This window comes from Perna viridis, chromosome 7, assembly GCF_037379345.1.
Source record: "Perna viridis isolate PV_CMFRI_1.1 ecotype Kerala chromosome 7, ASM3737934v1, whole genome shotgun sequence".
In the NCBI taxonomy this organism is placed as follows: domain Eukaryota; kingdom Metazoa; phylum Mollusca; class Bivalvia; order Mytilida; family Mytilidae; genus Perna; species Perna viridis.
The window spans coordinates 11990773-12005279 of record NC_142451.1 but is presented as its reverse complement, the minus strand read 5'-3'; the positions used below and the strand labels follow the sequence as shown (position 1 = coordinate 12005279).

The following is a 14507-nucleotide window of genomic DNA, read 5'->3' as shown; positions in this document are numbered from 1 at the left end:
CACACCTGTTTGGACTGGATAAGAAATGATAATCAGTAGTTGTTCTACTTCACTTCTTCAGTCTCCTATCTTATGAGACAATTAAAAATGCACATGTATAAGTACTACATGTAAGATAAAATTTCTAAACTACAAAACCTATTAAAAGGCCAGACAATGGAAATCAATAAAAGATAAAGATCACTACATGTATCAAATTGTCCAAAAAATTTCTTTATCCATAAAAAATAAACTAAACTTTTATAACCACATAAACTGGGATACCAAATATTTTAGATAGAAGTAGGAACATTTATCTTCCTGATTTGTACTGGGCATTCAACTTTGGCAGTTAATCAATTTATGGTAGATAATATACACAGGATAACTGTACATTGTAAAATAAAGTTTGTTTTTTTCCTTATGTCTCTCTTATTGTTCATATACTGGTTTGATGTCTAAACAAAACAAAATATATGTGAGCTACTATTCATTCCATGTATCCCTGCTCTCCCTCTTAAAATTAAATGTTAATAAAATACCAGACTTTACCATAAATGTTAAAAAAAACAGACTATGTCAAACAGAAAGTAGTTATCTCATAGATCTAGTTTCTTATTTTGACCTCAATGGCTCTTGAAATTGTTGTGTAGAGATAAATGTACACTGCTTGCATTGTAGAATAGAGTAAAGATTGATAAGCATGTAAAAGACAGTATACCCTAAAACAAATACACAATAAAGCTTCTGAATTAGTATGTTTTGTTTCTGACCAAAGATTTCTGACATGCTCATAAAGAAAGGCAAGCTAGAAATTTGTGAACCAAAGTTTACATAAAAAAATCAATAAAAAAGAAGCTCTTGTCTGACAAGTCCAAAATAAAATCCCCCAGTGAGGCAAACCTATAAAGATTTTTATAAGATATCAAGTGAATGCACAGAAAACTGTTACAAAACTTTCATATTCAGACCATATTATTAATATAGCAGAGTAGGCAAATGCACAAGTTAAAAATCAAATCACAAAATATGGTATACCTATATAGGGAACGAACTATAACAGATATATGGAGTAAAATGGTATATCTCTTATCTTTGAGAGTATTGCATGGCAAGACAAAGTCCCCTACTGTAAGAAAATAGAATGCAAACTCCATACATAATTTGTTGATCAAAAACAATGGGGAAAAATGGCCTTAACTCAGCAAAAAGTTATAAAATACAAACTAGTTCTAGAAAGGGGTCGATACAAAAACATATTTGTAAATCATGTGATAGTGGGAACATAGAGGATGAATATTATTTCTTCTCAGTGTGCACCCACTACACACCGCAAAGAAATAAATACAGAATGAAATTGGACAACCATAATTTAATTTCTTCATCAAAACCTCAGCTCACACCAAGAGACATAGCATACATGTTAAACAGCAGCTCTATAGAAATACTAAAAATAACTATCAAATTCATAAGTGAATGTTGGAATCGAAGGTCAATTTAATTTAACAGAAATTATATTAATATATAACGTTAAAACTAAAGATTAATCTGTTTTGATCAGATTTACACCACTGTCGCACCATGGTCATAAATTTAGTTTATATGTAATGTATATTACATTGTTATGTTTTTTTTCATGCCATAACCATTTACTGTAAATGTGTTTGTGCAAATAAAATTGTAAATTGTCTATTAAAGCAATGCATCAGATATTAAATTTTAATTTGCAAGTCAGATGAAAAAAAATTTTTCCATTAGTTTTCAAAGTACAAGGGCCAAAACTCAATAAATAATTTACAAACCTGAGGACCAAATTCAAACTTGATCTGTAACTTGTTATTGTTGAACAATGTGTAAAATACCAAATGAATCTATGCAAGTATGACAAAATAATGTGCCGAAAACAGAGTTTATATTCAAAGTAAAAGGGCTCAGCTAAAAATTAATTAACAAGAACAAAATTAGAACTTCATCCATAACTTATCATGGTTAAACAATGTGACAAATATCTGAATAATTGCAAGCATGATGGGAAAAATCAGGAAACTAATTTACAACACAGACTGACAGACAGAGTGCAAACATTAAATCTTCCTCATTTAATGAAAGTTGCAAGGAGGGAACTATAAAATCGACATCTATATACCTCCCTACCAATTTAAACCTCTATGTATAAAATTCAGTACACCTGAAATATCTAATTGCAGATTTTAATTTGTAATACTAATATTTGGTGAAACATGAAAAGGGGAAACATGCTGAAAATCCATAAAAGTTGGCTTCACATGATAAGAACAGATAAGGTAGGCCTTATATGAATTGGGGTGCAGATACTGATATAAAGGCTGGTCTAACATGAAAAAGAGAACAGATACTGATTGATTGTTGTTTTTAATGTCATTTCGGCGACCAGGGCCACATCACGGCAAGAACATTTAATGAAATGAAAACATTAAAAGCAAGATCAAAGTCTTCATAAAATCATGAAATTAAAACAAAAAGCTATTTACATAAAAAAAGGTACATACAAGGTAAATCTAAGACATAAATTATACATAGACACATTACCCCGATAAAACATTTAAAATATTGAAAAATCAAGCAAGGTATCAAATTTAGATTTTAATAAATAAACCGATATCCTGCAAGAAATCGATAATGCTTTTAGATGAAACAGTCTTGAACACATCAAACATATTGGCGCAGTCAAAATAATTTTGCCTGGTGTTGGCAAAATCCACACAATCTAGAAGAACGTTTGATAGAGAAAGGGCAATCGCATGGAATACACTCAGGTCGAGGATCACCAACCAGCAAATGGCCAAGTGTAGATCTAGAATGTCAAATACTACATCTAGTCATGACCACCTGCTCTTTGCGATTGCCTGATCCGGATTGATGAATGCCTAAATCGGGTTTTATGAAATGGAGCTTGTTGGAGAGCAGATACAGTTATAAAGTGGATACAGATATAACGGCTGGCCTAACATGAAAAGGCAGAACAAATACAGATATAAAGTGGATACAGATATAACGGCTGGCCTAACATGGAAAGGGGGAACAAATACAGATGTAAAGTGGATACAGATATAAAGCCGGCCTAACATGGAAAGGGGGAACAAATACAGATATAAAGCTGGCCTAACATGGAAAGGGGGAACAAATGCAGATAAAAAGGAAGGTCTAACATGAAAAGAATATAAGCTGGCTTAACATGAGAAAGAGAACAAACACAAATATAAAAGTTTTCCAAACATAAAAAGAGGAAACAGATACTGAAAATCTACAAAGGTTGGCCTAACATGAATATAAATAACATTTACATGATAGAGACCAATCCCTAGTTATGTAAGTACATCTGTAAGTCAATAACTTTCCTATAACTAATCAAATACTATAGTACCTGATGTACAAGCACACATAAGCTATTTCTCTTCGATCAAAGGAGACTAAAGAAAAAATAATTCCCATTGAAGATCATGACAAATATTCACAACAGCTGGTAAAAAACATACATATGAATATATTGCCTGAAGGTCCATACATGGACTGTTAGATGCATCTATATATTGACAGATCATTTTTATGATGACGAGCTGATCTTCGGTCAATGACTTCAGGTCTATATGGAAGTTCTTTAATAATACCAGGTATTCAGAAAAATATGACCCAGAATAAATTCGGTCTTGTAGGTGGCTTATATTAGGACTGTATCATCCTACTTTCTTAAAATGAAATAGCTTTTCTACAAAAATGCTAAAAATTTCTAATTTTACTAGATTTTATCTAGAAAAATATCTGGAAGTTCAGCAAAATAAGTTTCTCAAAGGTTTCTTACTAACAAATATTAAATAGATATCATTTGTTTTCTATTTGTATTACAGGTCTTTTTTTTAATTTTTCAAAGAAAGTAAAAAAAAAAAACGAAAAATATTCATACTAATTGCCAAAAAATATACCAGAAATCGGTATATTTGCAAATGAAATGTATTTAAAGAAAAAAGTATTCTGGGTTTATTGAACAAATGAATGTTAGTCCATGGGCTGGGAAGGTCCACCATGCAACCCTCCACTCATCAACCAAAATATGGTTTTCAGCTACCCTTATACCTCCCATTCACAAATCACCAAAAAATAAAGTTGAGACATTGGGCTACATGTTGATACCTATATATGTTAATTTACTTCGTTTCGTAGAAAGAAGTTCAAAGAATCAAAAATAGTAACAAATGGATTTTTGCCTCAAACAGGTATAAAAAGAATACAAAAATAATTCAGTTTGTTTATGTCAATAAAAAGATTCTTAATGGCAGGTTTAATGGTAGCAGCAAATGGTATTTTGGCTAATGAGTGGACGGATTGCAATGGGGGGTTATCTATGTACTATGTACTGTTTTTTTTTTTGTTTTTTTTTGTTGTTACTTCTAATCCAAAACCAAGGGTAAAAAATGAACCATAAAAATCTCAGATTCCTTCAGTAATTCAATGGTTCCTGCCTTGTAATTATATTTCACAACGAAAACTTTGTCAGAATGTTTCATTCATGAAAAAAGTTTTTATGGCTGGATATTATTTGTATTTATTATCATATGTTCGAGGAAAACAAAAAAAAATATTGCATTAAGTTTTGCATAAAAGTATTTTGAAATGGATATCTATTTTACCATTTAATTCAATAGAATGTTGATAAATCTTGCTTTTTTTATCAGGTTATCTGCCCTTGAAAATGTACATGTATTGAAAGAACAAATCATTCCTTTCACCAAATATAGGTTAAAGATATTGTGAAACAGGAAGTAGTCATTCAACAGGCCTGAAATCAAACCCCATTATATGGGACCCATACCTGATGATCACAGGTGCAAACTACATGTAAATATAAAGAGGATATGGAACCCCATAATTAAGGAGGTAGACCTATGGAAAGGGACATAACTAATGAAATCAGTGATGTGTTTGTATCACATTAAATTTCACAAAAGTCTTTCAAGCTTTCATTTGAAACAGAATGAAATCAGTCCAAGTTACTTTGGTGCTTACATGAGATTGATGTAAAATGCAGAATACAAATGTTCCACTAATTTGTAAGAGTTGTGTCCCTTACCCTAGGTCTACCTCCTTAAGTTGGCCATTATATATCTAGTGGTGATTTATAGTTGCCAAGAAAAATTTTACAATAAATAATGTATTTGATCTGTAATGTTGAAAAACACACAAAATCTATAAACAGGTAGATGTAAAACAGGCCTGAGATCTGATCCCACTATATAGGACCTGTACCTAATACTATATATCAAATATCAAGAGGATACATTTAATAGTTGCTGAGAAAAGTATTAAAAAAATAATTTCCCCACTGGCCTGCCCCCCTAACCTACATTCATCATACTATATTAACCCAATCTCAACTATGTGAAATTTGGCCAAAAATAAATATGGGTTTTGTACATTTAGTTGATGGGTATTAAAGCTATATAAAGTGTGAATTATCAATTTAAAAAATACATTTACATAACATGCATTATTTAAGAAAGGAAATATTACAATACAATCACTGAGACCACGTGTTTAAAAAAAAATACATGTATGTACCTCCTCAGTATGGAGAAGGAAAAGTACATTTAAAAAACTTGAAATACTATGAGCAAACTCACAAAGAATGTACCCCTGCTTCAAATGGAATCAAATGTAAAATCTTAAATTTGAATTTATCTCCCTTTGAAGTCATATTCCTTTATGCACATTTACATATATTACCCCAAGTTCTTGTAAAATAACATCAAAATTCCTTGATCAGTTTAGGAGGATTTGTGCTTACTATCCATTAATATGGATTATCTCCCCTTGGAGTTCTCTGACAATATGCACATCTACATACATGTATGATGCCAAACCTTCCTATAAAATTACATAAAAATCCCTGGTGAAGGTGCAGTTACATTTAAAATGTTTTCATGTGTAAAACCCTTGATTTGGATTATGTCCCTTTGGAGTCATCTAAACAGTTATCATATTCCTTCATGCACATCTATATACTAGTATCATACCCAACCTTCCCTAAAATATTTCATCAAAATCCCTCGAGGGGTTTAGGAGTTGTGCTTATGAGATTTAAACATGTAAAACCTTTAATTTAGATGATCTCCCTTTGAAATCTGGCAACCATATTTATATTTATTCATGCACATCTACATATGCTACTCAACCTTCCAATAAAATTTCATTGAAATCCCTTCAGAAGTTTAGGAGGAGTTGCACTTACAAGAAATGTGGACAGAGAGATGGATGGACAGACAGATGGGGTGATTCCTCTTTATCCTCCAAATTTTGTTTGCAAGGGTGGGGAATAAAAAACACAAATGTTGTGACTAAGACTGTATATAGTGTCCATTCACCATCATGGATTAATAAACATATATTTCTAATTAGTATTGGATGGAGAATAAACTGATAACAAACTTACTTTCATTTGGAGATACTTGAGCCATTGAAACAAACTATAGGTTAAAAACTTTATCAAAACTTAGTCCAAATTTTTTCAGTGCTTTCCATTAACAGCATAACTTCCATTCAATCTGAATATTACACATTTAATTTTTTTTGGGTAAAACCACCATGGCTATCTTGTTTAGAGATAATCAGCAACTGAGATATGATTAACACAGTGATGTGCAAACAATTTGATATTTAAAACAAAATGACAGGGTTTCATTTGTTATCTATCACAGATAATTGCAAAGATCTCTGCAAAAAGTCCTCTAGGTCCATAGCTCTGATGCCCACTGTTCAGAACAATACTGAGTCATTTTTACTTCAAAAAGATTAGTTACGCAAGGGGTGAAGACCTGTAAAGTTATCTTCTCAATAGTAAACAATCAATACACAGCTGATCCTGAACTTTTTGAGAAATCTATAAACGGACAGCTGTTGTACCATCAAATATTCTGATATGATATACAAAATACAATATACAACATCAATTACTTGAATTCTTTTGACATTGTCAATTTTGAACATGTGTAGTTAATGTTCACATGTGTAGTTAACTTGTTATGTAGTTTGTTCAGAATTACATATAATGTCTTTACATCACATTTTAAGAAAAACTTCATTTCTCAGTCTATTAATTGACCAGGTGTCAACCATGATGATTGGGTTTTTTAATGTCTTTGACAACTGTCATGAGTATCCTACAGATGAAGTAAGGTGTGAATAATTCAAGTTTTTCTCCCATAATGAAGAAAAGGGAGGTTAAATTTGGGGTTAAACTATCTCCTAATGTAAAGGTAATCCAATGATTTCTTCTCTGTAGAGTATCAAAGACTACAGAAACTAACTTTGAAAAGACAATAAATAATATACAAAGTAGTAAATGGATTTTGAGGAAAAAAAAACAAAAACAACCAGGAATTCTCATTACTCATACCTTTAGCAAAACATTGCAAGCAATGCTCAGTTTTATGATAAAGCCCCACCTTTTAGTATTGTGCAGTCAATAATGAGAAATAGAAAATCACCATACATGTTTAATCAAAACATTTGATAATGTATATGGTGGAGGTTCAATATCATATTTATATGATCATTTAGGGGATCAGTACTGGTATCCCAGATCTCATTTCTTCAGTAATTTTACAAGATGGAAGTCGATAACATTATTCAGACTTGGTTTTATCCAATCCAAATGAACAGCTTATTTTAAATACTAACTCTCTTTAATTTTGAAATGATTCTATACAGATGCAATCTCCCATCACCATTTAAAATCATATTTCAAAAGGAGGATTTATATGAATGTGTGTGTAAGGTTTTCTTCTATGACAATTATAATGATCTACCTTCATCCATAGAGGGTATTTTGTAAGATGCACAGACCAATATCAAATGAGCTGTGTCATCAACTCATTAGAGCTGTGTCACCAGCTCATTAGAGCTGTGCCATCAGCTCATTATATTCCCATTCACTTCTAGCTTTTATTTTTACTTTCAGTGGATAGACTGGTGCTGATTGAAAGCACTAGTTGCATGGTTCCATTATACTGCCCCACCCACCAAAGCCCCAAAGAAACATGCATCAATCCCAATATATGATATGGAAGGTCTATTGATCTAACATAACTGTAAGATGGATAGGAAAATGAATCAAGTCCCATAACTCAAATATATAAAATCAAAATTTATAAAAAAAAAAAAAAAAAGAAAAAAAAAAGAAATTGAAATGAAGTTTGCATTAACAGAAATAAACAATGGAACCAAGCTTGACGGAACTGCCAGGAAGTGTAATCAATTAATGATTTAATTTGATTTGTAACACAGTTTCTCTTTGAGCAACCCAGGTTAACTTGTATAACCTACTGATAGCTTGGTACTATGACATTATTATCAGTAATTGGTCTGCACTCCAGGATTCAAATATCACCCTTTTACAAGTAAGTTCCATAACTTAAAAATGTTAAATTTGAAATTGATAAAATAAAATCTTTAATGAGCCTACAATTTTCTTAAGTTTCACGAAAATGGGTGGAAGCATTTTTGAGATGTTGTTCACAAATAAGAAAAAGCCCAATAACTCAAAATAACATTAACTCAACAATGTAAAATAACATTAACTCAACAATGTAAAATAACATTAACTCAACAGTGTAAAAGAACATTAACTCAACAATGTAAAATAACATTAACTCAACAATGTAAAAGAACATTAACTCAACAATGTAAAATAAGAAATTAATCAAAATTGAAAGGAAGCTCACATCAACAGAAATAAACAATCCAACAAAGTCTCAAGAAAATTGACAAAGTGTTTTTATCTCATTGTGTGAAACGTCAACCATTGTGAAAGATGGAGGTGTAAAAATGTAAGCAAAGTTTCAGGGAGATTTTAAGTGGCCATGGTTTGATCCATATTGGCCCTCTTTCTTCATATTGGCCCCGTATAGATGCCCGGTTTGAATTCATATCAATTAGTCAGTTTTTGACATATTTTAACATATTTTGGGTAGTTGGTTAATAATTAGAAATAAAAGTGAATTTGGTGGGTTTTTGACATGCTTGATTCATTTCCTGTATGATTTTTAGGAAGATTGTTACATATATATGTATCAAGTTTGTTCATTATCTATTATGGGATGTTGATTCTAGGGTGCTCTTAAGAGGGATATTATGGAATGCAGGGTTTGAAATAAACCTGAGCCCATTCACCAACACCGTGTGGGCTGTTTAAATTTCTTTAGCAAATTTAAAAAACTACATATGTGTGGGCTATCAAGCTAAAATTTTATTTTAAAACCCTGGTGTGAAAGACTAAGAGATTATAATGGTATAGTGTTGCAATACTTCATTCATATCTTCATCGTTAGGTGAATGAAGAAGCATACAGGAAGTAATTAAAGTATATTATTGGCTTTTGCTTTCTACAGAGAATGTCTAAGATTGAAGACAGAAGATCCATCAAAGTCACAAACTGACAGTCAGGTCAAAATACACAGCACTGTTATTTAGATGAAAGTGGTCCAATAAATGGATCTAAATTTCATATGCTAGGTTTCCATCAATTTTAACTAATTTATTTAGCAAGAATGTGAAGTTAATGCTATTAAAGCAGATATAAATGCAGAAATATCAGCAGGTGCTGATCAATATAGATATAAAAAAGAAGGGGGTGTTCCAAAATTAAAGGTTCCAACCCTCAGACCCCTCCCCCTGGATCCAATAGATAATTTTTTTCAAACAGGAAAAGAGACCACCATCTAGCCTTTAACATGGAATAAGAACTTCGGTAATTTGCAACTTATTACTATTAACTTGTCTTACTTGATCTTCGTTTTGCCTTTCCGAAATCAATTGTATTATCCTTTAAGTCTTTTTTACCCATGATTCAAATTCATAACATGGTCAGCAATCCCAAAAACATACAATATATGCACATGAAGAGTGTGAACACCCAGTAAAGTTTACATATTTAAACAGATCCAGTCCTGAGAACCAATAAATCTACAGTTTATGCTTATCAGAACATTTGTTTGGTATTCAGGAAGAAAACTTCTTGTGTGTGATTTTGATAACGATTTGGTGATAAACTACCTGTAGTGGATATCACTGATAAAATGTCAATATGTCAAGTTAACTCAACCTGTATTACATGTAAATGTTTGTCTCAAGTCCCCCTATTATTGTTACCTGTGCATATACAATTACAATGTCTACCAAGAAGTATGTGAAATTGGCTGTAAAGAAATATATGTATCAAGGAAAGTTTGTAATACCACAAGTCTTGAAATTTAATTTGTGTATCAAATAATGAAAGTTGATATTCTCTGTTATGAATATTTTGTAAATATACTGTGTATCGTTTCCCAAACCTGTCCCTTTTGATTTTAACTAAGGCTTAATTTGGTTTTAGGCTTAACTTGGTTTTGTAACCGAGTCCTGAATAGTGTAAGTCAGCATTGTATCCATTCGACACTTGGTCATGATTCCTGGTATTAAATACTGAACAATCAAATTTGTGAGAGCTGGAGTAGACACACACAAACAAACATGTACTTGCTTACCTTACCAGTGCACCTGGTCCAAGATCCCAGTTTGTAGTGGAGTCCAAGTTGCTCATTTGCTTTTGTTACTTAGTATGTATGATTTTAGTTACTTATGTTCTTTGTTGTGTATGTCTGTTTTCCATGTCTGGTCTTTGTCCCTGGATTACATTCTTTCGTTACTGCTATAACCTTGGTTCCCTTGATTACTCTTTGACCCTCCAGCTTAGGACCCATCAAAAAGCAAGGATGTGGCGAGTTGTAGATTAATGTGTAGATTTTATTCAAAATTAAAGTACTAATAGACAGTGAGCTGGGAGTGCTTTCATTGTAACCATATTTGGTAATGCGGAATGTGTTATGTTCACCTCGTTTGCTAATTGACATGTCCGTGATTTCGTTTCGAACCAATCATATCGGCCATTTAATTCAAAAATATGCAATCAAATTGCTAATTAGAGTTCTTCAATTTAAGTGATGCGTGCCTCAGTTAGGTACTTGCGCTTTTGTTTTCATGAGAGGCAGACACACAAAAAATATTTCAAAACATTTTATTCCCATCCACATACCTCCCTACTTAGTTGTCTTGACGCCTTATTGATTTATTTTTGTATAAATTTGTTTATTATTACCTTGTATAGTGTTCATATATTTATTAATTGTATGTTTTTCATTGTTTTACTATGTGTATAGTGGCATCGTCATTAATGTACCAAAAGTTTACTATTTGTAGAGTGGCATCGTCATTAATGTACCAAAAGTTTACTATTTGTAGAGTGGCATCGTCATTAATGTACCAAAAGTTTACTATGTGTAGAGTGGCATCGTCATTAATGTACCAAAAGTTTACTATGTGTATAGTGGCATCATCATTAATATACCCACAGTTCACAATGTGTAGAGAGACATCATCATTATGTTACACCAGTTTACTATGTGTAGAGTGGCATCGTCATTAATGTATCCCCAGTTTACTATGTGTAGAGTGGAATCGCCATTAATGTACCCACAGTTTACGATCTGTAGCATGGCATTGTTATAATGAATGCACAGTTTATTATGTGTAGAGTAGCATCATCATTAATGTACCCCCCCCTAGTATACTAGTCTTGAAATTTAATTATTTTGTGTATTACATTATGAAATTTGAGATTCTCTATGATGTAATATTTTGTAAATAAACTGTGCATTGTTTCAAAAGCTAGAGTAGACACACATTACACACATATCTGCTTGACCCTTTTGCTTAGGATCCATCAACAAGCAGGGATGTGGCGGGGGGTGGAAAGTCCAGGTGCAGTCATTTAAAGCACCGTAGCATTTAGATGTACAACAATTTATGCACAAGCATGTCAAGTTTGAGATACAAGATGAGACATTTACAGTATATGCCCTGTATAATATTGTACATCAGTAATTGACCTGGCATGGAAGCATAAAATGGACAACTCTTCTTTCAAGTGTATCTAAGTGTAATAGCTAAGCTTTTGAAGGTATTATTAGTCCAGTGCACCCCTCTCATGAAATTATAAAATTTAAAAGTGTTATTTTTTGTTTCAACACAGAAAAAATTTCAAAAACAAGAAATTGAATCAACAATTCCTTTGTATTATTATTAACACTACTGAATATGACTCGTACATTTTTATTGAGGAAAAAATTAGTCCCCAGGATTGTGATTTTTTTATCTGGATCTGCCACTGAAAATATTTTGATTATAGATTGTTAACCAGTTCAGATTACATACTCAAGGACTTGATATTATAAACAAAATCCCTGGTACTCCAACAATGCTAACGGTTGTATGCAATAGTGCCAGCTCTCAAACATTTTAACCTGATCTGGCAGCATTTTCCTTTGATCTATTTTTTTCTCTCTCTTTGATATTTAAACTTTTGTCAAATCTGACACATAGCTTGCACAACCACCCTGATCTATGGCAAGCTTTAATTTGACTTGCTGCCATCCAGGAGTATGGATGAATGAAATTCCAACTTTTCATGTTTATTATATAGGGGTACCTTTTGGTGTTCCTTTCCATAGATGGGTGGATCCAAGTGAGGAGGGGGAGGGGCTTATGCTTGAAAAGTTGTATAGAAAAAAATGGAAATCACTGGAGCTGGTCCCACTCAGACTAAGACCAGTTGGTGAGCCTCCTTTTCCTACTTTCTGAATTCACCACTGCTTTCAAGAAAATCAGAACACTTTTACTCTTAAAAACTTGGTCTATACTAGTACAAGTATCATTTTGTAAACATGAAGCTAGAACTTCAATCAATGTATAGCGGGATTAAACCACGGATGAAATACTACATAGTTGTCTATGTGTTAACCTGTGACAATGTTATTGTTGTCTATATCTTCATGACTTATCTTTCCCATCTCACCCCATCAAGTGTTATAATTTCCCGCGGGTTTTTAATAGCGGTATTGCTTATTACCAAAAAATAGTTTTAAAAAATGAGCTATCAGTGCGTATTTACAAAAAGGACCCAAAGCCGGGACATACATTTGTTTTCTACACTGGTGGCCATGGCCAGTTTGGTTACAATACTCTAAGAGGTTTTAGAAAGGAAGATATTTAAAGAAAAGTTAAACGACGACGACGGACGGTAGTTTCTGGAATGTGGGGGGAGGGGGGAGTACTCCTACAACGTAAAAGGTTGGAATTCCGTTAGGATAGCGCCGTCAGAAAATAGCCTGCCAGACAACCTCTAGCATTGCTAGAGAATGGGGGCACTTACTATGGATAAGTGATATGACGTGCCGCAGGAATAGGTGCCATTTTACAGCTTGCAGATATGGGGGAAAACAAACCTGGCTATGTAATGAGTCAATAAAGTTAACATTACGAAAAACATGGATATGCAAAAAAACATCCTTGTTCTGTCATCTATTAATTGTAATAATTTTCATATTTGTAGAATAAATGCTTGATAAATGTCCTAATTACCTAATTATGTATCATAATTTATATATGGGTAGGGTTACAGAATCCCAGGCGCATCCCTTATAGGAGAGTTCGCCAATCTCATTAGTGATGTCATATTCACTAATTTGCATATCATTAAGTGTTAAATTGGTTGGAAAATAAACAACTAAATAAACAATTGACAATTTCATGATTAGAATCCAAATTTTCAAAACTTCATAACTTTGTTATTTTATATCTTATTTTGGTTCTAAAAAATGTTTCATTTAGTCATTTAGATAAAATAATTCATATTATGTATGTGAATTTATAACTGTTTTACTTCAAAAAATAAATTTGTAGTGATATTTATACGTAAACCTCTATTTTTGTATAAAATTATAATTAAAATCTTATGTACATATAGTCTAATTACTGAATATTTATTTTAAAAATTCCATGGATAAAAGAATTTTATTTGAAATGTTGGGAACCAAAAGAATTTTTCAATTATCTTTAAAAGTGAAAAAGTTAAGATGATTTAAAGCTGATACCCTATGCCACTCAATGGATTTTTTGCCAACCAAAACCAAATCACAGGTAAGTGATGACATCGCGAAGAACTCTACTATTCAAGAAGTATTGGAGTGCCCCCACTCTAGCTTATATGCAGATCTAGAACCTGGTTGTAACCATTTTCAGGTCTCCAATATATATAAGCAGCAAACATTTGATTTTGTGGGGGCTATGATTTTATATGGAAGAAAAAGAATTTGTTTCAAATTATCGTTATTATTTTTTTTTCTTGAGAAAAAAATAATTTAATTTGGCGACAGCAATTGAAAAAAAAAATGACTTTAAATAGGTTTAACCGTATATATGAAGATAAAAAAAAATTCCGACATGTCGCGGAAAGTATAAATTGGTTTTCGCCGAAGATCCAAAAAATCAAAATCAAGTGGTTGCAGCCTATATATTACTGCTCTTTTACAGTCTTATCTGTATTGTCGGTAGACAGTGAATTAATATTTGATGGTAATGATATAAATTTATTCATTTTTCAAGGTAAATATACAAAATTTGAT

The 14507-nt window shown here is 32.2% G+C and overlaps 1 protein-coding gene across 3 annotated transcripts in view; it reads right to left on the bottom strand.

Annotated features, from left to right (window-relative positions):
* The window catches only part of LOC148611356 (choline transporter-like protein 2), a 117524-nt gene extending 104616 nt beyond the window's left edge, over window positions 1-12908 (bottom strand). The window contains exon 1 of one of the 3 annotated variants that reach the window (XM_088591816.1): window positions 12845-12908. In XM_088591816.1, coding sequence (XP_088447942.1) covers window positions 12845-12893 — 49 coding nt within the window. In that variant the 5' untranslated portion in view covers window positions 12894-12908. Of the gene's footprint in view, window positions 1-6442; window positions 6775-9792; window positions 10047-12844 lie in introns of those variants that run through there. The other 2 variants (XM_088591815.1, XM_088591819.1) reach the window with 2 other exon arrangements.
* Between the last annotated feature and the right edge of the window lie 1599 nt (window positions 12909-14507).